The 23,426-nt window shown below is 40.1% G+C and overlaps 1 protein-coding gene across 1 annotated transcript in view; it reads right to left on the reverse strand.

Moving 5' to 3' along the window:
• Positions 1-23,426, reverse strand: part of SLIT2 (slit homolog 2 (Drosophila)) — a 632,406-nt gene that overhangs the window by 581,864 nt on the left and 27,116 nt on the right. Inside the window, exon 4 of the mRNA XM_006884512.1 lies at positions 20,532-20,603. Coding sequence (XP_006884574.1) covers positions 20,532-20,603 — 72 coding nt within the window. The remainder of the gene's footprint in view (positions 1-20,531; positions 20,604-23,426) is intronic.

Genomic DNA, 23,426 nt, shown 5'->3' on the forward strand with positions numbered 1-23,426 from the left:
TTATCCTGAGTGAACTAACTCAGTCTCATATGGACAAATACTGCATAACACCATTCCTGCAAAAACTGAAGGATCACTAGTAAGATATATGTAAATGTCCCAAAGGGGAATAGGACAAAGGGGGCAGGAAATAAAAAAGAGGGAAATTACTAGGGTAGCAGAGTATAATGGAGGGTGTGTGTGAAGGAATGGGAAAGACTCAATGAGGACTTGAAAAGATGGGATAATAATACACATGTTGTTGTTGCTGTTATGTGCCATCGAGTCACCTGCGACTCATAGCGACCCTACGTACAACAGCCCTAAACCTTGCTCTATCGTATGCCAATCTCACTATATCTGACACACCTAACCCCATTACCCCAGTCACGGAATCAATCCACCTCATTGAGGGTCTTCCTCTCCTGTGCTATCCCTCTACCCTCCCAAGCATGAAGTCCCTCTCCAAGGACTGGTCCTTCCTTGCAAATGATAATGAGTATTATAAAATACAATTTAGAAGAATAATTGTATAAAGTGAAAAGGAAGTGAAAGATTATATAAAACACCAAGTATACGAATGAAAAACATTACATAAATTTCTTTATGCAAACCAAGGAGGGGAAAATCCCCCCAAAATAAAATAGCACCTTTATAAATACAAAGTAGTAGAAAAGTATTCAGTTAAGAATTGGAAAGAAGAGCCTTATTTGAGATCAAGTTCTGAAACAATTACAAAAATGCAATTACTTTATCACAGACTCACACCGATAATTACAGTGTAACAATTTTGTGAAAGCTTCATACTGATAATTGAAAGTATTGACATGTACTTGGAAGTAACCAAAATTTTATCAAAACATGTTCACTTACATTTGAACAGCAATTTATAAACTGAAACAGTGTAATGATTTGTTGTTATTTTAAATCACTATTCATTCTTGAATGTGTGAAATCTAAATGGGAGCTGAAGAATAGTATCTGTCCATTTTCACAAAATTCACTTACATTTACAGCTCCTTTTGCCCTTTTGTCATATTTGTCAAGTTTTTCATTGATTTTGATCTGCTAACTCATCTTTGAGCAAGAGAATGATGTCTGACAACTCAGGCAGAAATAAAAAAGAATGCTGATAAAATGGTACTGTCAGGCAACTCTTCCCACGAGATTGAGGAGGCTCCCTCAGGGAAAGCCCTTGCCTGCAATATGATGACTGATACACTCAGTAATTTTTAACACAATTATTGCACCTACAAGTGTTATGCTTGTTCATGCAACTTTGCTCTCTCTCTAATGCACTCCTTGCAACAGTAATTTCCTGCGTCAACTAAATTCCATGGGATTATATGGTGGGTGGGGAGAGGAAAAAGGTATTTCCTTTTATCAAATGTAACTTGTGTTGCTTTCTCATTCCATCACGTCCCTGTGTAATGAAAGAAGAATCCAGGGTGGTCACTTGGAGTACCTGATTAACAACTTGCCATGAAACTATTCATTAGGTGTGGAATTCTTTTGCCTTAAACAGAGGGGGTGGAGGGGAACCCAAAACACAAAACCAACAATTCCAGAGCACGCCTATGATAATCAGGCTCCTGTTCTCGGTAGCCTCCCATGTGCTGACGTTCTGCAAAGTCTTCATTCTCCTCAAAAGGTCCAGAAAATTCACTGCCTACTGTGTATAACACCAGGTACGCATGGCAAAGAGTAACAGAAACGATGGCTCCTCCTCTCCAGCTTTTGAAAAGCAAAAAGTGGCAAGTATGTACATAAAAAACCTTTATTAAAAAAACTCCTTTATTCCCCTTGATTATCTCTGTAATTTTTTAACTCATTTCTTCATGCTACCAAGAGCAGTGCTTGAGAGGCAGCTGAATATTGAGAAGATTTCAAGTGGACATATTTAATCTTACTGAGGGATCATCAAGAAGAATGTGGCGTACTGGTGGCCATTGGCGGAAAGCTGCACTATAGTCTAAAAGGCACATGGTTTAAATCCACCAGCTGCTCTGCAGGGGAAAGCTAAGAAATCTCCTCCTGGAAGACTCAGTGCCTTTGAAAACCTACTAAGTGGATCAAGTATGGGTCAGCTCCAACTCGACAGCTCACCACAACAACAGTGGACTTTATGAAGAAGGTGGTATCAGGATAGGAGAAAGACACATTAACAATCTGCATTATCTAGATAACACATCCACACTTGCCCAACTTGAAAAGGACTTTATGTGTTGGGTGTAGAAAGTCAAAGACTGCACCTTTCAGTATGGAATGCATCTCAACATCAAGAAAATAAAGATCTTCACCACCGGACAACTGGCAGTATCATGATAAATGGAGAAAGTCTGAGGTTGCTAACAATTTGATCTTGCTTAGTTCCACAATCAAAACTCTCAGCACCAGCAGTAAGAAAATCAAAAGATAACTTGCATGGGGGGAAAGTGCTTTCAAGAACCTCTCCTGAAATACCCTATGACCCAGCTATTCCACTCCTTGGAATACACCCTGAGAAAATGAGAACTAAGGCACAGACAGAGACTTGTATACCAATGTTCATAGCAGTATAATTCACCATCACAAGGACATGGAACAGCCCAAATGTCCAAACACAATCAAACAAATAGAGAAATTATGGTACATTCACATGATGAAATACTAGGCAAAGAGAAGGAACAATTATTTTGTAACTCACTCATTTGGGAAGGACTGAGAAGTATTATGCTAAATGAATTAACTCAGTCCCATAAGAACAACTATTGTATAAGTCTACTATTGTAGAAATAGATAACTAGTAAAATGTGTTTGGGGATCTAAGGGTGAAGGGAACAGAGGGGTGAGAAGGCATGGAGGGGTCATTGCAAGGCCACATAACTTGATGGCTGGAAGAAGAGGTAGGTTAAGGAAATGGGAAAGATTTGGTATGAAAAAACAATGTTTACAAACTCTAAATAAACAAGTATAAAATGATGATGTTGTTATTGTTGTTATCTGCCATTGAGTCACTCTTTACTCATAGTGACCCTGTGAGACAACAACCCTGAAACCTGCTCTATCCTGTGCCAACTTCATTGTCTCCGATAAACCTCACTGTATCAATCCATCTCATTGATGGTCTCCTCTTTCTCCATCCCTCCACCCTTCCAAGCATGATGCCCCTTGCTAAGGACTAGTCCCTCCTTGCAACATGCGCAAAGTATGTCAGACGAAGCTTCAGAACCCTTGCCTCCAAGGAGCTTTCTGGCTTCACCCTCTCTAAGACAAACTTGTTTATTTTCCTGGCAATCCACACTATCTATATTCAATACTCTTCTCCAGCACCACAGCTCAAAGACATCAATTTTCTTTCTATGATCCCTGCAATTAGGAAAACTAAGGCCTGGATCAGGAGCACCTTAGTCTCCATACTGACATTGTTGCTCTTCTGTACTCTGGAGAGGTCCCTGACAGCCAACTTTTCTAATCCAATTCATTTCTTGATTTCCTGGCTGCTGGTACCAATAGTGTTGACTGTAAAGCCAAGCAAACTAAAGCTTTTAAGAATCTCAATCTCTTCACTGTCTATCATGATGCTGCCAATTGGTCCAGTGGTGAGAATCTTTGTTTTCCTGATGCTGAGCTTCAATCCATATCAAAAGCTGCAGTCCTTGATCTTCTGCAACAAGAGCTTCAGGTCTTCCTCAGTTTCAATAAGCAGGGTTGTATCATCTGCGTAACTCAGTTTGTTGATGAGTCTACCTTCCATCTTGATGCTGCATTTCTCCTCATATAGTCCAGCCTCCTAGATGATCTGTTCCGCATATAGATTGAAAAGGTATGGAGACAAAATACATACCTGACGTACACCCTTCCTGATTTTGAACCATGAAGTGTTTCCTTGCTCTTTTCCGATGACTGCCCCCTGGTCCAAGTATAGGTTTCACATAAGCATGATCAAATATTCTGGGATTCCCATTCTTCTCAGGGTCAGCCACAGTTAATTATGATCCACATAATCAAATGCTTTTGCATAGTCAATGAAACATAGATGGACATTCCTCTGGTACTCTGCTTTCAGACAAGATACACCTGACATTAGCTATAATATCCCTGGTACCACGGACTCTTCTAAAACCCAGACTGTACATCCAGCAGTTCTCTGCTGACATGTTGCTCCGGTTGTTTTTGGATTATTTTTAGCAGAATCTTGCTTGCATGTGATATTAATGATATTGTTCAGTAGTTTTCACACTCTATCAGATCACCTTTCTTTGGAATGGGAACAAATATAGATCTCTATCAGTTACTTGGCCAGGTGTCTTTCCTCCAGATTTCTTGGTACAACTTAGTGAGCACATCCAGGGCAGCATCTGTTTGTTGAAATATGTCAAGGGGTATGCCATCAACTCCTGGGGCCTTGTTTTTTTGCCAGTTTTTCCGAGCAGCTTGGACTTCTTCCTTCATCACCACAGGCTTATATATTGTTGTATGAAGTTCTTCTGTGTCAGCCAATTCCTTCTGATACGACTCTGTAAATGTCTTCTTGTTTTTAATTTTTAATTTTTTTAAATAACTTCTCCGAGTTCTAAAGAGTAATGATGTGAGTCTCGAGACTAATATGTGCCTGATCTAGGCCATGGTCTTTTCAGTTGGTCGTTCTGCATCTGAGAGCTGCACAGTGACAAAGGATGACGGAAGAAGAAATTACACCTTTGAGCTGTGGTGCTAGAGAAGAATTACTGAACATATCATCGACTGCCAAGAGAACAAGCAGGTCTGACCTGAAGAGGGTGAAATCAAGTTGCTCCTTTAAGGCAAAGATTCTGAAGCTCCACCTCTCCTAATGTGGGCACGTTCTTATCAAAAGGGACCAGTCCTGGAGGGATTGTCCTTGAAGAAGGAGAGAGCGGTAGAGAGTCTGTGCAGGAGAAGACAACCCTGGAAGAGATGGATTAACAGAGTAACTGTGGCCATGGAATCAAGTGTGTCAGAGATGGTGAGACTAGCTCAGGATAGGGCACGATTTCATGCCATTGTTCAAAGGGTTTCTATGAGACATACTCAGGTCTAGTGGACTTGATGTCATATAACAACAAGTGGATAACCAGGAATCCTATCTTCATCATATTTTACTGTTTGTTTTGCTTTTCAACCCAGCCTTTAAACAAACTGCATTTAATAACAAGTAAATCAAAGCCACTCAAATTCTGAGCAGGATAGATTTACCAAGTAAAAACTGCCATTTTTGTTTCAAATATCTAATAAGAAATAACAAGCTTAAACCCCCTCATTGACAATCTAATGATGTAATTCCTGGTTTCTTAGGTCCCATCATAATTCCTGCACATCATTTCAGGGTGCAGATATTAAGTTTTTGTAAAAGAGCTGGAGGGAAACTTAAAATTGTTCCCATTTCTCCCCCCCCCCCCCCGATTTTCAACATTATTTCTGAACATCTGCTAGAGACTGGAAGACCTTGTGCTAAATTCTGGCATTTGACAGTGAACGTCTATAAGCAAAAGTCCTCAGAGAACAAAGAACTGTGTTAACTGTCTGCAGTAGATGCCCAGCAGACAAGTAAGCCTCTTGACGTCTTATCCAATCTTGCTTTCATTCCGCAATGCATCTTCTTCTACATTTTATATATTGTTAATAGGTTGATGTTTTGCTTTGGGTTTCCCATCAATGATTCAATTGCGCTGGGAAAATTGGCTGCCAAAACTTCTCCAACGTGCTTACATGCAACGAAGTCACTTTAAAGACTAAGGTGCACCTAATACAAGTCATGGTCTTTCTAACCATTTGCTTTGCAATGGAAAGTTGGATAATGAATATGGATGGAAAAAGCATTGATGCCACCACTGAGTTGTGATGTTGCAGTAAAATACTAAATACCTGAAGGGCTGCCAAAAGAACAAAGAGGTCTTAATGAACATGCAGGGTGCTTCTATGAGGCAAGGATGGGAAACTTCATATCATGTCCTTTGTGCATATTGTTAGAAGGGACTAGTCATTGGAAAAGGGCATCATGCTCAAAAAGGTGGAGGGTCATTATAAGAGAGGGAGATTCTCAAGTTGGATTGACACAGTGACTGTCAGAATGGCATTGAGTATATCAGAGATTATGAGAATGGCACAGGACAGAGAAGGGTTCATGGAGTCACTACGAGACACAATCAGCTCAGCTGCACCTCACAACAAGAATTTATTAAAAAGCATTTATTATTCAACCTGTCCTGGGAAAGGTGCTCTACTTGAAGCTAAAAGAAATACAAATCTTTACAAAGTTAATAAACAATCTGTAAAGGGTATTCTGTTGATGTTGTTTTTCTGTTGTCATGTGTCATCCAATCAACTACAACTCACAGAGACACTATGAACAACAGATCACAATCCTGCTTTGTCCTGTGTCATCCTTGAGGTCGCCAACATACTCAGCATAGGAGTGACCATTAGCTGGGGGGTGGGGGAGAGAACAGGAAAAGAGTTGATACATGGTGAATACTAAACAGACAAAAGAAGGACTATCTGAAAGAAAGCATGATTAAGCTTCACATGCAGGATTAGCAATATCCAACAAGAGATAAGATGCAAGGTGAACTGGGGAGGGGGAAGCGAGATGGAAGAAGAGAAATGCACATCAGTGAATGAATGAAAACCAACCTTTCTGTATTTTCTCATTAAAATTGCAACTTTTTTTAAATTTAAAAATAAAAATAAATAATACAAGTAAATAGAAAAAAATCTCCACTTTTTTCCTTTCTCTAAAAATGGTCCTTCAACCTTTATACTTTTCATTCTAGTCTCCAACTCATAACAATGCATAGAATTTAATAATAACTTTTTAGATATCAGAATGTATCACTGACTTACAATTAATGAACTATCTTAAATGGAGCTTCCTATAACTTTATTTTTCTTCTAGAATTCAGAATATTTATGTTTCTTTCAATTATTTACTATTTTCCACACCACTGCCCCCAACTAAACACACACATCTCAGCAATTGGTGGACTGGAGGAGGTTAGTATAAATAACTACATAATTCACAATATAGTGGTTATCCAGTACATAAAATACTTAGGTTTGGTAGGCTTAAAAACAAAAAGAACGTTTTAGGGGTGGGGGGGGACCTGTAACTTGATAGAAGTAAGGAGAGCATATGATATTCTACAAAGTGCCTGCATTATACTCAACAGTATTTTCTGAATGAGAAAATAATTCTTGCTTCAAAGGACGGCTTTTCTATTAAGAGATTTTAATAACATTCCATCTGCCTTTCACCCTTTTACCATGAATAATATAGAAGGCAGGCTTTATCCTAAGGCAATTGAATTTTAAACTTTAAAAAAAAAAGAGAAGGGATAAAAATATTTTGTTTCAATATAAATAAAAATAATGTACTGAAATAGGCAAACTACTCTAAAGTGTGCATTTCTGATAAACTGAAGATTTTACTGTAACAGCAGACTCCTTTGATAAACATCCCAAGGTACCGAAAAATGAAGTTGCCTAGTCACATAAAATGGGAACATTAATAATACTTTAGAAAAATGTCTTGGAAATATAATTGATTATGCAGCTGCTGTTAACAGTTTAAATGATATTTCCCAAGCAGTATTACTCTAGATTAGTTAATATTTTCATAAAGTGAATTAAGTGACTTGACAACACTGAACTTACTTTGTTTTAATGAAGTACATTTGAATTCTCCTATTAATTGTCCCACTCTTACTTTAGGTATATAAAACTAATTAATCATCTGTTAGAAACTGTATTTAACTAAGTAATAACAAAGACAGGAGACAACAACAATAATAACAATGTCTCCCACAGGGTTCTCTACCTATCATCTTCTACTTGGGGCTAGATTATTAAACCAACATAATTACAGGGGTGATTTAAAAGACATAATATGTGTGTAATTAGGATTCCAAGTATGTTTAAATTTCAAAGATAAACTCAGTGGATATTTCTAATGGTTCACAATGAACATATTAGAATGCAGTTTAAGCAATAGTTTGATATTAAATGTGTATCTGAAAGTAAAGTGTCAATTAAAAAGTACTATTATAGTTTAGAAACTTTAAATAAGCACATCAGATTTAAATTAATGCAAGTGACTATTTTAAAGGGGGAAGGAATTAAGGGTCAAGGTTAAACTGTTTGCCTTCCTTAAAAAGTTTATAATGTCTTTTGTGTCTCTACTTAAAACAAAAAATCTCAATGAAACTAGGATATTAAAACCTCCCAGGAAACCAACAAAAAAAGCTGCTAAGAATTTCACAAGGTTTTTGTTGTGTGGTAGGGTGGGTTTTTTTTTCCCCTTAGGTGTTAATTAAATGATCATTTAACACTGAAATGTAAACACAACATTTTCATCTTCTGACGGCAGAGCCTAATCTAAATCCTGGGTAATAAAAGTCTTGGAGCTAATTCTCTGAACTAAGTTCCCACCGCACTCTAAGATGTCTTGCACTCTAAGATGTCTTGTCGTGTCTAAGGTTAAGCATCGAGACACACAAAACAAAGCTCGCGCCTACTCAACTTCCAGTCCAATTTTCCCATCGCCCAGTGACCTAGGTAACACTCTGAGTAATAAAGAATAAATTTAATTTCTCCAGCATTTTGTGAGGATTAGGAACAATTGTTGGCCTGCAATGACTTTTTATCCCTGGACTCTTTTTTTCTTCCAGAGCATTCCCCCCAGACCTAAAAGGGAATTCTGATGGTTTAAGACACAGAACAAACAGAACTTTAAATTAGGCCTTTTATTTCCCCCAATCAGTTGGAACTGTTGGAGGGGAAGCAATCAACCTTTCTCTGTGCAGTTCTCATTCACATACTCAAAGCTTTAATCTTCTCCGAGTAGGTGGAGCCTCTCATGAAGGGGAAACCAATCTTTTCTCATACTGTACTGAGACTTTATTTATTTCTCCTTCTTTTAAGGGTTTTGCTTTTGTGTTTTGTTGTTTGGGTTTTTTGGGTTTGTTTTTGTTTTAAGAACACTTAAAATCAAGTTGCCATACTTAACTGTCCACACTCATCTGGGGACAGTTTCAAAAGGTCTAGAATTTTCTCCTCACAACATCTTACACTGATGGACCCGAGACTACAGCTGTTACCACTGACACACAATCTTCCCATTCACTGTGTCTCCCCATGGGGTTTGTTTCCTTTTAAACTTCTGACCGAAGGAGTCTTACTTATTTCACAATTTATCAGTTATTTCAAGGTTCCCCTTCCAAAGGGCCTTCAGCAGTTTCCACAGTGACCAGTAGGAAAATTCTCTCAGGAATGGGTGACAAAGGTGATATGTACAGAACTCCGGTCATTGTCACGCTTAGGCACTTTTAGGTACAGATGCCCAAATCCACCAAATAAACACACAAACAAAATCTAAAGCAGGAAACAGCTTCTGGCTCAAAGCTATTTTGTTATTAGGTACTGAAGACCAAAACTAAAGTGTTCAAAGATTTCCAATTATACTGCCTTTTGTCTTAATTTGTCAACTAGAAGCATAGCTAGAATTGTCTGCCATTCATTTACAGAGTCTCACACAGCTATAAAATTTTATAGCATATTAAGAGCAATAGTTTTTAAATTTTATTTTATATTACTTTTGTGTGTGGACTATCAAATCGGATCTGCTTGGTACAGGAGGAGATTGTCCCTCCTTCTCCAGCAGAACATGTGGTAGATTCAAACTGTATACTTCTAGGATTGCAGTACAGCTTCTTGCCACTAGGCCACCAGAGCTCCCTAAGAGCAATAGTTTTTTTAGCTCATGTTAAATGATCTCTGATGGCATAATCCGGAGAGAGTCATGCTGTTAATCTAGAGGTGGTATCTATCTATCTGAAGGTTCGAATCCTCCAACTGCTTCTCAAGGCAAAGTCGAGCAATCCCCTTTTTCTGTAGATTAGTGGAAAATCTGCTTTAACTCACATCCAACTTGAGAACCAGGAGTAACTGTCTTAAAGACGTTATTTAAGTGACAAACAGGTTCTTTACCAATTCATGTAAATACTCAGAAAAAAAACCTTTCAAAATAATGCTACTCAATATTATCTAGTTTATAGGGTTCACCAAACAATTTCTATTTAAAAAAAATAATAATTGTTCTAGTTTTTCTTCATTTATCAGGGAAAAAAAACAATGTTAAACAACAATGTAAGTGTATGGTTGACATAAATATTTTCCAATTCCCAATATTCTTGCTTCTGATCCTAATTTATTTTATATGAGAGTTTTAAAACGGTAGGCATCATCAACCTGGGAGACGGTGATGAGATTTCATTAACAGCTTCCTGGCTATAGCATCCCTGCTGTGGCCAAGTGTTGGGAAATAATGTCTCAAATGCACATTTTATGTCATTTGCCAAAGAGCATCTGCGGTGATACTTACTTATGTATTATTGCGTTGAGGATCATGCCAGCATACGGTGCAATAAAAAAGGTTTCTCTCACTGTGGGCAAGCTGGAAGGCCAACTATTTCATTCTTATTTCCATTTTCTTTTGCAAAATCTCAAACTCCTTGCTCTTGTGACAAAATCAAGTCATAGCCAATCTTCCAGCAGCTTCTCAGAGGCAACAACCTGTATGGCAGGAAAATGCCCATCTTTCCCAAGTAGAGCAGGCGGTACATTCAAACGGGCTGCCAGAACAACTGAACAGGTTTGACAGTACAACTCTTTATCCACTAGACCACCAGAGCGCCCCTGCTTTTGCAAAAAGTGAAAATATAATTTGCATCATTTTTTTAAAAGTCAATCTTTTTTTTTATTTTATTCTATATTTATGAAAATAGACACAACTAGGGATGTATTATTCTAACAAACTCTGCATGCACAACTCTGTGGTATCATTTACAGTCTTCAATTGTGAAACGTTTCTCACTCTCTCAAATGTTCCCTTGAGTACAGTCTCCAGCTTATGGCTCATGAAAGCAGTCAGAAAGTCAGTGTCACAGTCAATCCTACGGAACAGATGAGGAAATGTAACTCCAGAGACACAAGCTAAGTTCCAAAGATCTGTAGATATATATATGTATATAAATAAAAATATCTTCACTCAGATCTTTAGATATTTATAAAGGCTGGTATTTTATAATTGATTTTTCAACACTTCTTACTTATACAATAAAATTATTAATATAACGCAAATTACACAAACACTTATTCCTGGAAATAATATGTACATAAACTTTCTTTCCAGAATTTAAACTTGAGATAGCCCTGACCACTTGATGACTTACATGTGATTTGACATTACTCTGTCCCTTAAGATGTGTAGGGAACTTTGGCGGGGGGTATGCAGGGAAAAGCAGAGCCAGGTCAAATGGGGTGCTTCTGTAGCTGTTTGAATTCACCCGTGAATGTATGGGAGAAAGGCGGACAATCTTCTCCCATGGGAGTTTCAGCTCCTGAACTCTCTCACCAGAGATTAGCTATGAATTGGGTCCTACTCTATGGCAATGACTGAAATGAATGACTAATACAGTGCAAACACAACAGTGGAGTTTTTGCCAGGAAAACCATATACGTTCTGTCGTCTGTCAGAAAGCATGAGCATTGTCAAGAAACTCCCTGGGTTTGAATTTATGTATTCAGGCCAGGTTGTCATCAAGGGATAAGACACACATGTACCTAGGTTTCACACGTTCTGCTGGATACTATTTCCAACGTGTACCACAGGACTCACTATGAGAACTTGGGATGGATAGAAACATTTATACCTGAGAAAACAAGTCTTTCAATAAATACAAATGAGTCTAAAGGATCATTGCACTTTCTCTCCTAGAGCAATACACTCTGCTGTGGATTTCACACTCAGCAAGCCGGCCTGTCCATCCTCTATGTTGGCTACAGCTGAGTCCTTCCAAGATGTGACTTTCTCCAGCAACAAGTCTTCTAACCAGGGATCTCTTTGAAGTAAAAAATCTCAAAAGCAGACCTCATAAAATCTCAGATACAGCCTTAATCTTTTCTGGATTTCAAACCTTTAAAACATAAAGTGCACATTGATTGATTTAAAAAATAAAGTAAAATAAAATCAAAACTAGGTCCCTTACAATGGCCATACTTTTGTTTCATGCCAAGTGGTGATGGTTATACAGAAGGGTCTTCAGACATCCGAATATCAAGTCTTTTGTCTCTCCACTTGAAAATAAACCCATGCCCGTGGAAAGGTAATCTTTTTAATTAAACACTCCACCTGTCCTTCCATTTTCTTTTTCAAGTGGCAAAAACAAGATTCCCCAGAACCCAATAATAAGACGAAAGCCTAGGCTTAATAAATAATAAAGGACTTGATGTCTTTAATCACTAAAGTTTAACACTTTTCTGAGTTTTATCTTCCCTGTGAGTCCTGTTTTCAAAGGTAGACAATCTCCAAAAACAACGTAATCTCCCTTTGCAAATTGTCAGGTGTAAGAAGGCAGAAGGAAGCCTTGCAGCAAACTCGAACACAGACAGAGCCAAACTTCTGCATTCCTGCATCCTCTGCACACAGCAAGGCAGCAGTCAGTCTGTCCCACAAAGGAAGTCGGCGGGGTCTCACATGGCAGCTTCCCAGATGAGGAATGATGTCCATGTGGCTGGACAACGGTCACCGTAGCAACTGTAACCTGCAATTCCTGCACCGGCGCCCTTGGATTCATTGTGGCAGGGGTTGACTCGGCCAAGAGTAAAACGAAGCAGGAAAGGCTGGCGCCTGACACCTCCAGTGCTCGGGACCCTAATCAGAGCTGGCAGAAATTAATTCAAGATGAATTTTTACACGGCTCCACTCCCCTATTCCTCGTTCCTCCTTCCCTGTGAGATTCCAGTGAGAGAAAACTGGCCTTCGAGACCTGTTTAGGAAATGGAGAGCAGGGGATCTAGTTTTTGAGACATCCAGGGTTATAGTGAATGAACATGTATTTCCTGTAGGTGCTAAATAAACCATTTTGATTATGTTGTGCCTACTGAGCCCTTCGATGTTGAGAAAACGTACCAGGAACAAACATTTAATTAGCTGAGTGATCCTTTAAATGTAATCTGGTCCTCCATTATTCATCTTGCCTTCTCAGAGTTACTATTTGCTCATTCAAGTTACAGACCCTGAACCCGACAGAGATTTAATTCAATACATCAAACACTTACAGAGCACTTTCTAAAGGTCAGGCCTATTCTAGAAGGGGGGGGATGTATGAACAGAAATGCCTTGGTGATACACACAGACCAGCATTTAGATACAAAATGGCAGGAAGAGAAAATTTAGATAATAGTAATTGACGAGGATAACAGTGGCATTTAAAGGACAGTAATAATATGAATGATGCTCAAAATTGACAAAGATATCAAAGTGGTGACACAAAGAATCTTTCCTACTTCTTACTATTTCTCCAGAATTGTCTAAAATTTTTCACAAGGACCATAGGTGGCTCTTATAACTGGGCTGGGGGGGGGATGTCACCAAGCCTCCTTGTAAGTAAATAGAAAGCAGAGATATAAAAATGGTTTGTATACTAGGTAGGCTCAGTAATCTAAGTGTTTACTTCAGTAAAATGCTTTATAAATGTTTTTCTCTAAAAATACCCAAATGATGATGACTATCAAAATAGAATTTTGAGAATCTGAGTTCGTAGCTGGCATCAAAAGAACTGTGATAAATTAGATTAGAATACGAATATCTACATCTCACATGGTCCCTAGGTTGTTTTTAAAAGAAAAAAAATCTTGGCTTTCAAAGCACCATCGATGGTGTTAGCTGATTCAGAGGCTCTCTAAAGTTCGTAAGAGAACAATAAATGCCACTTTTAAAAGAGAAGTCCAAAGCTTTTCTTCAAAAGAGGTAAAGAAAATCAGTCACTAAGACATAGCTTGTTTTTGTTTGCTCCTTCATTTTCTTTTCTTTTGTTTTATTTTGTTTTGGTAGCTCTAAGAGAACAAGAAGTTGCTGCACAGTGTTCTGGCTACTTAAGTCCGTGTTAGAAGTCTGGGTAAATATAATAAGACTCAAAAAAATAAACTAGAAACCACAAAACAAATATTTATAACCAAAGGCCTAACCGCAGTGCTGCCAATGAAATTCCTCTCTAACAAGCCCGGATTAGTAGCTGCAAACTCAAGTAGGAAGTGTAAATCACTCTGAAGCAGGTCGGCGTTAAGGATACATTTATCAGAAGGTAACTACACTCTATCCATTAATATCAATCGATCCTTGTAAATATCAATCACAACCATTTCACAACTCACTGCAATCTCTTCCAGTTAACCAGCTCCGGCTTGCTCTGCAAATTCTCTCCTCCGCTCTCAGATATGCAGTAAAAAGTTCGACCTGAGACTTGGAGGAAGTTTAAGGCATGACTGGTATAGACAAACTGTATCTTACAGAAGTTAAGAAAATGCTCAGCGGTGTCTTTGAAACATCAACCGATTGACGTCCTTTGACTTACACTTTGCACCTGTCAGTGAGTGCTTGGCACTTTCTGACAGTCTCCTGTAGTTTATGCAGACTTGGTATTAGTTTCCAGAATCCTGTTAATGGACTGGATAAATGGGAATGCTGTTTAAACTAGTCCCCAGCTCCAACAAACACAGCTGCAACCGTACTACTATTTCTGAGCAAACATCTTGACCTGGACAAGGGAGTGCTCGCTCAACCCGTCCAAAGAGAAATTGGATCAGACAGCAAAGGAAAAGCATACTTGGCCGCTGGTGGCAACTGACCGTGTCCAATCATAATCCATATATAGTGTGCCCTCCTTTTCTTTTACATTGCACTTAAAGCCCGCACAAAAAGCCTGTGGCCGTCTTCAGCTAGCATCTCATTTTCAGTCAAGAGTCAAATGGCACTTCTGCATTTTAAAAACTCCAAGAAGAGCTCGACGAAGCTCCACATTGGCCACTACATCAGATGAGCTGTAATCTAAGCAAACAATGAGAAACACAAACTCCACTGTATGAACTATGTATTAACCTGGCAAATTGCTTTCAGGAGTGCAATAGCAGGAAAAATAAAACAAAACAAAAAAAACCCCGGGTATTAAACAGAGGTTCACACACACACACACACACACACACACACACACACACACCCCTACCTCACCATAGGTTAGAAAAGGCATCAGCTAGTTTACAAAGTAATGGTTTGCGAGATTTACAACCTAATTTGGAATTTGTTGTTTCTTGAATGAATTCTACACCTGAGTCTACTGCATCACAAAGTAGCGACAACTACAGATCCTTTATTATGTAAACACAATAATCAAATAGTTTCCCTACCCCAGTACTTTCTTTCTCGTCTATATTTGCTAAAACAATTCTATATTCATTGTCTTGTCATTTCAAACTCACTGCTGTTGAGTCAGCAATGATCCACAGCTGCCCGTGCAGTGGCCTTTTAGAGGCTGTAAAGCTCATGGGAGGAGAATGGCCGTGTTTTCCCTCGGGATGACACTGCTGTAGAGGTATATCTTTTGGGTTAATAGCGCAAATCTCTACAGACAGAGCAAGCAGAACCCCCCAAGTCTTGTCCCTTAGGGCCAGTGAAAAGATTTCTCTTTAAATAGTTTTAAAGGCATTTAAAACGGTCCTTTTTTTAAAAAGGGATGCAGGCTTATGTACAATTTTTCCACCTGTTAGGACCCCTGAGGTGGTATAGCACTTGTCTGTGTGTTGCTGTACAGAGGTAACTCGTGGTTGCTGTGATGCTGAAGACTATGACAGTGATGTGCCAATCGTGGTAACGGGTACCCATGGTGAACAGTGTTGGCTGGAGCTTCCCGACTAAATCAATCCTGGAAGCAGGAGCGACATCCGCTTCTGAAATGGCTTGCCTCCGGAAACTCTATGTACGAACAGTGCTCAGGCCGTTCATTCATAGGGTCGCTATGAGTCGTCTACGACTCGACGGCACCTAACAACAACAGGACCCCTGTTTATTTTGTTGGTCTCACTTGCACAGAGAGAACCTGAAATTGCTTTTTTACTCTCAGAAATCCTATCAGCCTGCCCATCAGTTTCACAGGCTTTCCACTCTTTCATTTATTAAAGACCCCTAATTAATGATAGCTATTATGTTGTTCCTGCTTGGCTGGCTCCTCCCAGGCTCTTGAGAAGCTCTCCTTGCCAGAAAGAACGAGCATGGTGGTGTGAACACAGGAATCGTGGCAAGCTTTTGGAGTCGACCGCTTTTCCGGCAATGTGTTTGACGTGCATGTTTGCTCTGTTTCTGGAGTGACGCTAGCCAGCCTGGGCCTAAGGTTTGAACCAGGAGGCGGACTTACGCCCAAACGCAGCTGGGAAGGAAGCAGCCATGTTGTTAATGGTTGGCTGGAGCTTCCCGACTAAATCAAGCCTGGAAGCAGGAGCGGCATCCACTTCCAAAATGGCTTGCCTCCGGAAACTCTATGTACAAACAGTGCTCAGGCCACTCTTCATAGGGTCGTTATGAGTCGTCTGCAACTCGATGACATCAAACAACAACAACGACAGCTATTAATTTAATTAGCAACCACCACCACAAAAAAGGGGACACTTCAGCTTAGAAATGCACCCTTCCCAGGGAAACAGACCATTAACAGGCCACTGAGCATGATTCAGGTGTAAAACACATCCTCCACTCTAAACAAGTGACTTGATTTGAGGACACTGATAAAAATTGCCCCCTTGAGTTTTAGGCTTCAGCCAGTACCAGTGGGAAAGCCCGAGGACAGAAACACAGTGTCAATATCAAATACTAAGCCAGCCAATAATAACATCAGGACTGTCAGAGTATTCTCATCTCTTGGTCCATACCTCACCTAACACACAACTTTATCTCCCACTTCTCAGAGGAATTCCTTTGAGCATCTGATAAAGGCAAATGCATTAAGTAACTTGCCCTTTTCTTCTTTGCCCTTGATTAATTCAAAAGCCTAGACTTACATTCATATTCCAATTCTTTCATGGCTTTCTTAAAGATGCTAGGACTCTTTTCTTCCAATTGTTTCATTCTTCCAAAATCATTATAAAACACGCGAGAGAGTCCTCAGTCCTTGACAACCTGCCACAGTCCACGAGGGCAAATTGTCAGGACAGAGTTTTTCAATGGGGCTTTGGGCAACAGTTTCTTGTTGCTGTTAGGTGCTGATGAATCCAGTAACAACTCGCAGCAATGACGGTGAACAGAAGATCTGAACCCTGTCCTAGCCTGTGCTAGCCTCACAATCTCTAACATGGGCAAGTCCATTGCTGCGGTCAACCCATCCTCCACATTTCTAAGTATGATGTCCCTCTCCATGGAAGAGCCTCTCTTAGCAACATGTCCAAAGTGTAAGAGGCAGAGAGCCTCACCATCCTTGCCTCAAAGGATCACGCTGGCTGCACTTTTCCCATCACTCACCTGTTCTTTTGGCAGGCTATGGGATATTCAGTACTGTTTTCCAACACCAGTCCCAAGGCATCAAGTCTACTGCTGTCATCTTTATTCATTTACCAGCTCTCAGATGCATAGCACGCAACTAACAAGATCATGACCTAAATACAGGTGTACCTTAGTCTTCAAACTGACATCCGTTCTCCTCGGTAATCTGCAGAGGTCTCTAACAGCAGACTTGCCCAAAACAATGCGTCTCCTGATTGCCTGACTGCTGGTATCAAGGGTGCTGATTGTGGATCCATTTAAAATCACAGTGATTAAAATCACTGACAATTGAAATCTTCTTTTCCAACTACCATGATGTCGCTTATTGGTCAGGTGATAAAGATTTTTGTATTCTTGATGTTGAGACATAAAGCATATTGAAGGCTGCAGTGACCACCTGAAAATCCCCAGAAGTAACCCAAGTGCTGCTAGACTCAGAATTATCTTTCTTTCTCTAAGGAGCAATGGGAATCATGTCTGCTTTTATTTCTCTTTAGCTTAACAATTTCCAGTTCAGAAGAGGGACATTCGACAGAAATTCTATTTATACACCTACATAGAAGCCAGGATTGCCTGAACTTTTGTGTATTATTTTATGGATGTACACCAACAGTAATCTAGTAACTTAAAGTTGATTTTTTTTAAATTCTCTTAATGACTAAATCTTGAATCAGACATTGGTCTCCTCTGTCTGAAGGAAAATTAGAAAAAGAAAAATCCCAAGGAAATGATAAATCCAAAGTATTCATGAACCATGTGAACCAAACAAAATTCCATTAGCTAGAGAACATAAGAAATAGAAGGTGCCCAGCACTCACTATGGATGTAGCTGATTGGGGCTGTAACAGAAGATCCTGGACCTCCTGGGAGAAGAACACAGAGCCAAACTCAAAAATCCTAAAAAAAGATCAGACATACGTGTCTGATGTTGTTATGTGCTATCAAGACACTTTGACTCATAGTGACCCTACATGTACAACAGCACTGAACCTTGCTCTATCCTGAGCCAACTATGCTGTCTCTGACACACCTACCCTCATTACTCCAGTCACTGAGGCAATCCATCTCATTAAAGCTCTTCTTCTTTTGTGTTGTCCCTCCATCGTCCCAAGCATAATGTCCCTCTCCAAAGACTGATCCCTCTTTGCAACATGCCCAAAGTATGTCAGATGAAGATTCAGAATCCTTGTCTCCAAGGAACAGCCTGGTTTCACCCTCTCCAGAATGAACCTGTTTGTTCTCCTAGCAGTCCAGATTATACTCAGCACTCTTCTCCAACACCATAACTCAAAGGCATCAATTCTCCTCCTATGTTCCCCAGTCACAGTCCAACTTTCTGATGCATAGCAGATAATTGCAAAGACTATGGTCTGGATTAGGCACACCTTAGTCTCCAGACTGACAGCATTGCTCTTTAGTACTCTGGGAAGATCCCCGGCAGCAGACTCGTCTGATATGAGTGTTAAAAACTCCAATAGCCCTTGGTCAGCCTTTAAACTCACTTCTGAGAACAACTTTGAGCCTACAATACCCATGAGGAATATATTCCTCATAAGAATCAACCAGAAGAGACATAAATAAAAGGCAGCATTTGCCTAAAATAATAAATACAGAAGGTGGAACAGAGCAAGGATAAATGGAAACAGGAAACCCAAGCAGGGGTGTAATGTGTTGGTTTATTGTGGGTTTTTAAAGGTATTACTAATTTGATTAATAGAAAATGAATTATTTTGCTAAGCTTCAACCACAATGAGTCAGAAATAGGCAAAGTGATACTAAAACCAATGCTGCATTTTTTTCCATGAAACTGAGTACAAACATTTAAATAAGTATCAATTTATATACAGTACACAGATATAATCTTAAGCTATCAATTTTTATACAGTACACACATATATAATCTTTATGAGGACTTACATCCTATTTCCTTGGTAGAAATGGTCCTCAGAGAGTCCTCTTTTAAAAGTCAATCTCCAGCATTCTTCATGTCATTTCTCCCCCTTTTTATTGGATTTTAATCGGGCTAGCTATCCAGCAGGGGACAACACAAGGAGTAGAAATATTGCTAAGGTGACTTTGAAGAGCCTGAAAGGACTAACATCAGGAAAGGCAGGCTCATGACCTAGGGAGGGGGGGAGGCGACCTTTCTCCCTCCTGGGAATGTTTTCTTCACAGTGGGCTCAGATATCAGGAGGATCTAGCTGAGATTCTGGCCATAAGGGGCTGAGGGGTTCATAAGCCTCCTACCTCTGAAAACATTAACAGCAATAGTGAACTGGGAGACTAAAAAAGTCTTGCTTCAAAGTCAAGTTCAGGGAAAGCTTTTCCCTACAAACACACTCACGTGAGACTTCTCAGTCTCCAGGTGGGGACCGCTCTTAAAAATGTCCTGGACCCATGACAGCAGTTCCCCCTGAATATTCATAAACATTGATAAGTGCTATTTCTTTTTCCCGACATGTCTGAGCTAATCTCCCATTTGGATGAAGCCATTTATATGCCAGAAAATATAATTTTAAAAGCCTTCAAAATGTGTGGATTCCCACTAAACTCTTAGGTCAATGAATAAAGGAATAAAAGCTGATTCTGTCCAGTACTCCCAATCTGTCCATCAAAAAGTGACTTGTTTTAACAATCTGTGATATATTTGATATGAAACATGACCTTACCTACGAAGCACTGGCATCACAAAATTTGGAATTCTGACATAAAAAGAAACATTTAAAAGGAAATTCATGCCTGCTTTTAATACCTTATAATGGTATTACCAGACTCATAAACACTAAAACGCAAGGGCTGAAACAATATCCAAAAAAAGCTAATGTTAAAAACCCCAAATTTACAAGAAAGCTCGGCCAACTTGTTAAGCAGAAGCCCAGTAGCAAATCTTCCCTTCAGAACTTTCTGGAAACTTCCCACAAGGCAGGCAAATCTCACCAACATCACATGAACCAATCACGATGCAATTACAACAGCACACGCATAAACCACTAACAGCTAACCACGAGAAAGGCGCAATTATAACCACCACAAAGCCAACCGTGTCTTTCCTGAGGTGAGGGGAGCAATTTTTTTTTATGCATTAATCTGCTGGTGGATTCCAGGAAAACCCAAGGAAACAGATCCAAAATACATTTCATAAAACACAAAGCTTTACCCAAAGCAACAATAACTGTTTGTGTCTACTTACAGCCTGTAGAGCTTTGGCGTCCCAAGAAACAGCAACTCAGGAACCAGCTGAAGGTGGTTTTTGTTTAAACGCCTTTTGAGAAAAACAAAAACAAGGCTTATGTTACAAAGCGCAGAACCAACAGCGAAGCTGTGCAGTGTCATGCCTCATCCTGCAGTGGAGGGAAGGATGAAATGACATTCAGGAGAATTCAAGCATTGCAAATCAAAGGCTGGTTACACCTTTTGTTACACGGTGTTTAAAAGCAATTTTCCATTATGCTTATACTCGGGAAGGCTGCTGGGGCCTAATCTCTACACTCCAAACCTGTGCAACATGAGTCAACCAGAATGCATAAAAGGATGAAGGAGACCGTGAGTCAGGTCCCAGAATCACACCGGGACCGTCCATGCTATGGCAGTTAAGACCAGAGTAAGTGATATCCTATCATAACCCACACTCTGTCCCAAAGGATCTGTCAAGGCATTGAGCATTGTGGGGACAAGGTTTCTTATGTCATTAAAATATCTTTTTGTCGTTGTTGTTTATGTGCCATCGAGTAGCTTGCGACTCATAGCGACCCTACGTACAAGAGCCCTAAACGCCGCTCTATTCTGTGCCAACCTTGCCATCTCAAACACACTCATTCCCACCACCCCAATCACAGAATCGATCCATCTCATCGAAGGTCTTCCTCTCCTGCTCCATCCCTCCACTCTGCCAAACATGATGTCCCTCACCAAGGACCTCCTTGCAACATGCCCAAAGTATGTCAGACGAAGCTTCAGAATCCTTGCCTCCAAGGAGCATTCTGACTTCACCTTCTCCAGGACAAATCTGTTTGTTCTCCTAGCAGTCCATGGTATATTCAACACTCTTCTCCAGCACCACAACGCAAAGGCATCAATTCTTTCTATCAACCCTATTCACTGTCTCATTTAGTTGGAGGAAAAAAAAAGAAATAAAAAAACAAAACCTGAAAGCATTAGAAGGGCCTAGTATCCTCCCCGCTCCCCACACTCCCAGGCAAAACCAGAAGAAAAACAACACAGTTAAGTCTCATCCCACAACTCCCGACCTTGACTGAAGAAAAGGCTTCCAGCTATAAGAATTGTTGCCCAGTGTTCTTGAATTGACTCCAACTCCTAGTGACCCAGGTGGTGTTGTGTATCGTTGAGTTAGAACCCTTAGCTGACACTCCAGTAGGATTCCAGCTGTCGTAAATGGCACAGATGAGACTGCCTATCTTTCTCCTGCGGAGAAGCTGGTGGATTCAAACTATGTACCTTTGATTTGGCCACACAATTCCATACTACAGTTCCCAGAGCTCCCTATAGAGGAATGACAGAAGAATTGATTCCTCTGAGCTGTGGTTCTGAAGAGGACTAAATAACCCATGGAAAGCCAAAAGAACAAGCAGATTGTCTTGGAAAATATAAAGCCAGAGAGAGTGCTCCTTAGATGGAAGGATGGGAGAAATTTCATCTCACATACTTGGGGCATGTTGCTAGGAGAGGGTATCTTTTATTTAATTTTTATTATTATTAATAACTTAAATGAAAATTTAAAGAGACTTTGGATTTTCATTCATTCATTGTTGCACTTTCCTTCCTGCCCACCCTTGCCCTCAAGTTCACTCTTATCTTTGAAAAGTAAAAGAAAAATTCTTTCATTGTTCTACAATCCCTCCCCGCAAGTGCACTCCACTATGCCATCTTCATTCTGGATTCCTGTCATGACAATAATACCTAATCATATATACCTTTTAAACAGTTCTCTCTCTCACCTGTTTCAATGCAGTATACATTATTGAACCCATCTTTCTCAGTCTCCCCCCCCACCCCAAAGTCAGTCCTGTTTTGCAACAGTGGCGCTATGCAGTATTTGTCCTTTTGTGACTGAGATGTTTTACTCAGCAGAGTGTCCTCCAGGGTCATACATTTTGTATAATATTTCATGAGTTCCTTGTTTTTCAATCCAGCGTAGTATTCTATTGTGTGAATATACCAGAGCTTCTCTATCCATGCGTTTGTTGATGGGCACTTGGGTTGCTTCTAATCATTTGCTATTGCGAACAAAGCTGCAATAAACATGGGTGTGCACACATCTGCTTGTGTAGCAGTTATGGTTTCCTTAGGGTATATTCCCAGTAGTGGAATGGCTGGCTCAAATGGTATTTCTATTTGCAACTTTTTGAGAACACGCCATAGAGCCTTAGAAACGAACATCCTCAATGAGATGGATGGACAAAGAGGCAATAGGCTCAAGTGTGTCAGAGATGACGAGGATGGAACAAGATAGAACAGGGTTCAGACGTGTTGTTCATAGGGTCCTTCTGAGTCATACGTAGTCGCCCTGAAACACCTAACAACATAGTGACCCTATGTACAAAAGATTGAAATGCTGTGCCATCCTTACAATCTCACCTTTGCAAGCCCACCGTTGCAATCCATCCCAGTGAGGATCTGGTTTGCTGACCTTCTCCTTTCCCAAACATGATGCCCATTTCCAAACTGGCTCCTCCTACTCACATACCCAGATTGTTGTTGTTGGTATGTGCCATCGAGTCATTTGTGACTCAAAGTGACTCTATGTACAACAGCCCTAAATCCTGCTCTATCTTGTGCCAATCGCATTGCCTCTGACACACCCATCCTGATTACCCCAGTCACTGCATCAATCCACCTCATAGAGGGTCTTCCCCTCCTGTGCTGTCCTTCCACCCTCCCAAGCATGATGTCCCTCTCCAAGGACGTGTCTCTCCTTGCAATATGCCCAAAGTATGTCAGACGAAGCCCCAGAATCCTTGCCTCGTAGCTTGGTTTAACCCTCTCTAGGATGAATCTGTTTGTTTTCTTGGCAGTCCATGGTACATTCAATACTCTTCTCCAGCACCACAGCTCAAAGGCATCAATT

Source organism: Elephantulus edwardii, unplaced genomic scaffold (genome assembly GCF_000299155.1).
Source record: "Elephantulus edwardii isolate Elephantulus edwardi_28Jun2011 unplaced genomic scaffold, EleEdw1.0 scaffold00035, whole genome shotgun sequence".
Classification (NCBI taxonomy): domain Eukaryota; kingdom Metazoa; phylum Chordata; class Mammalia; order Macroscelidea; family Macroscelididae; genus Elephantulus; species Elephantulus edwardii.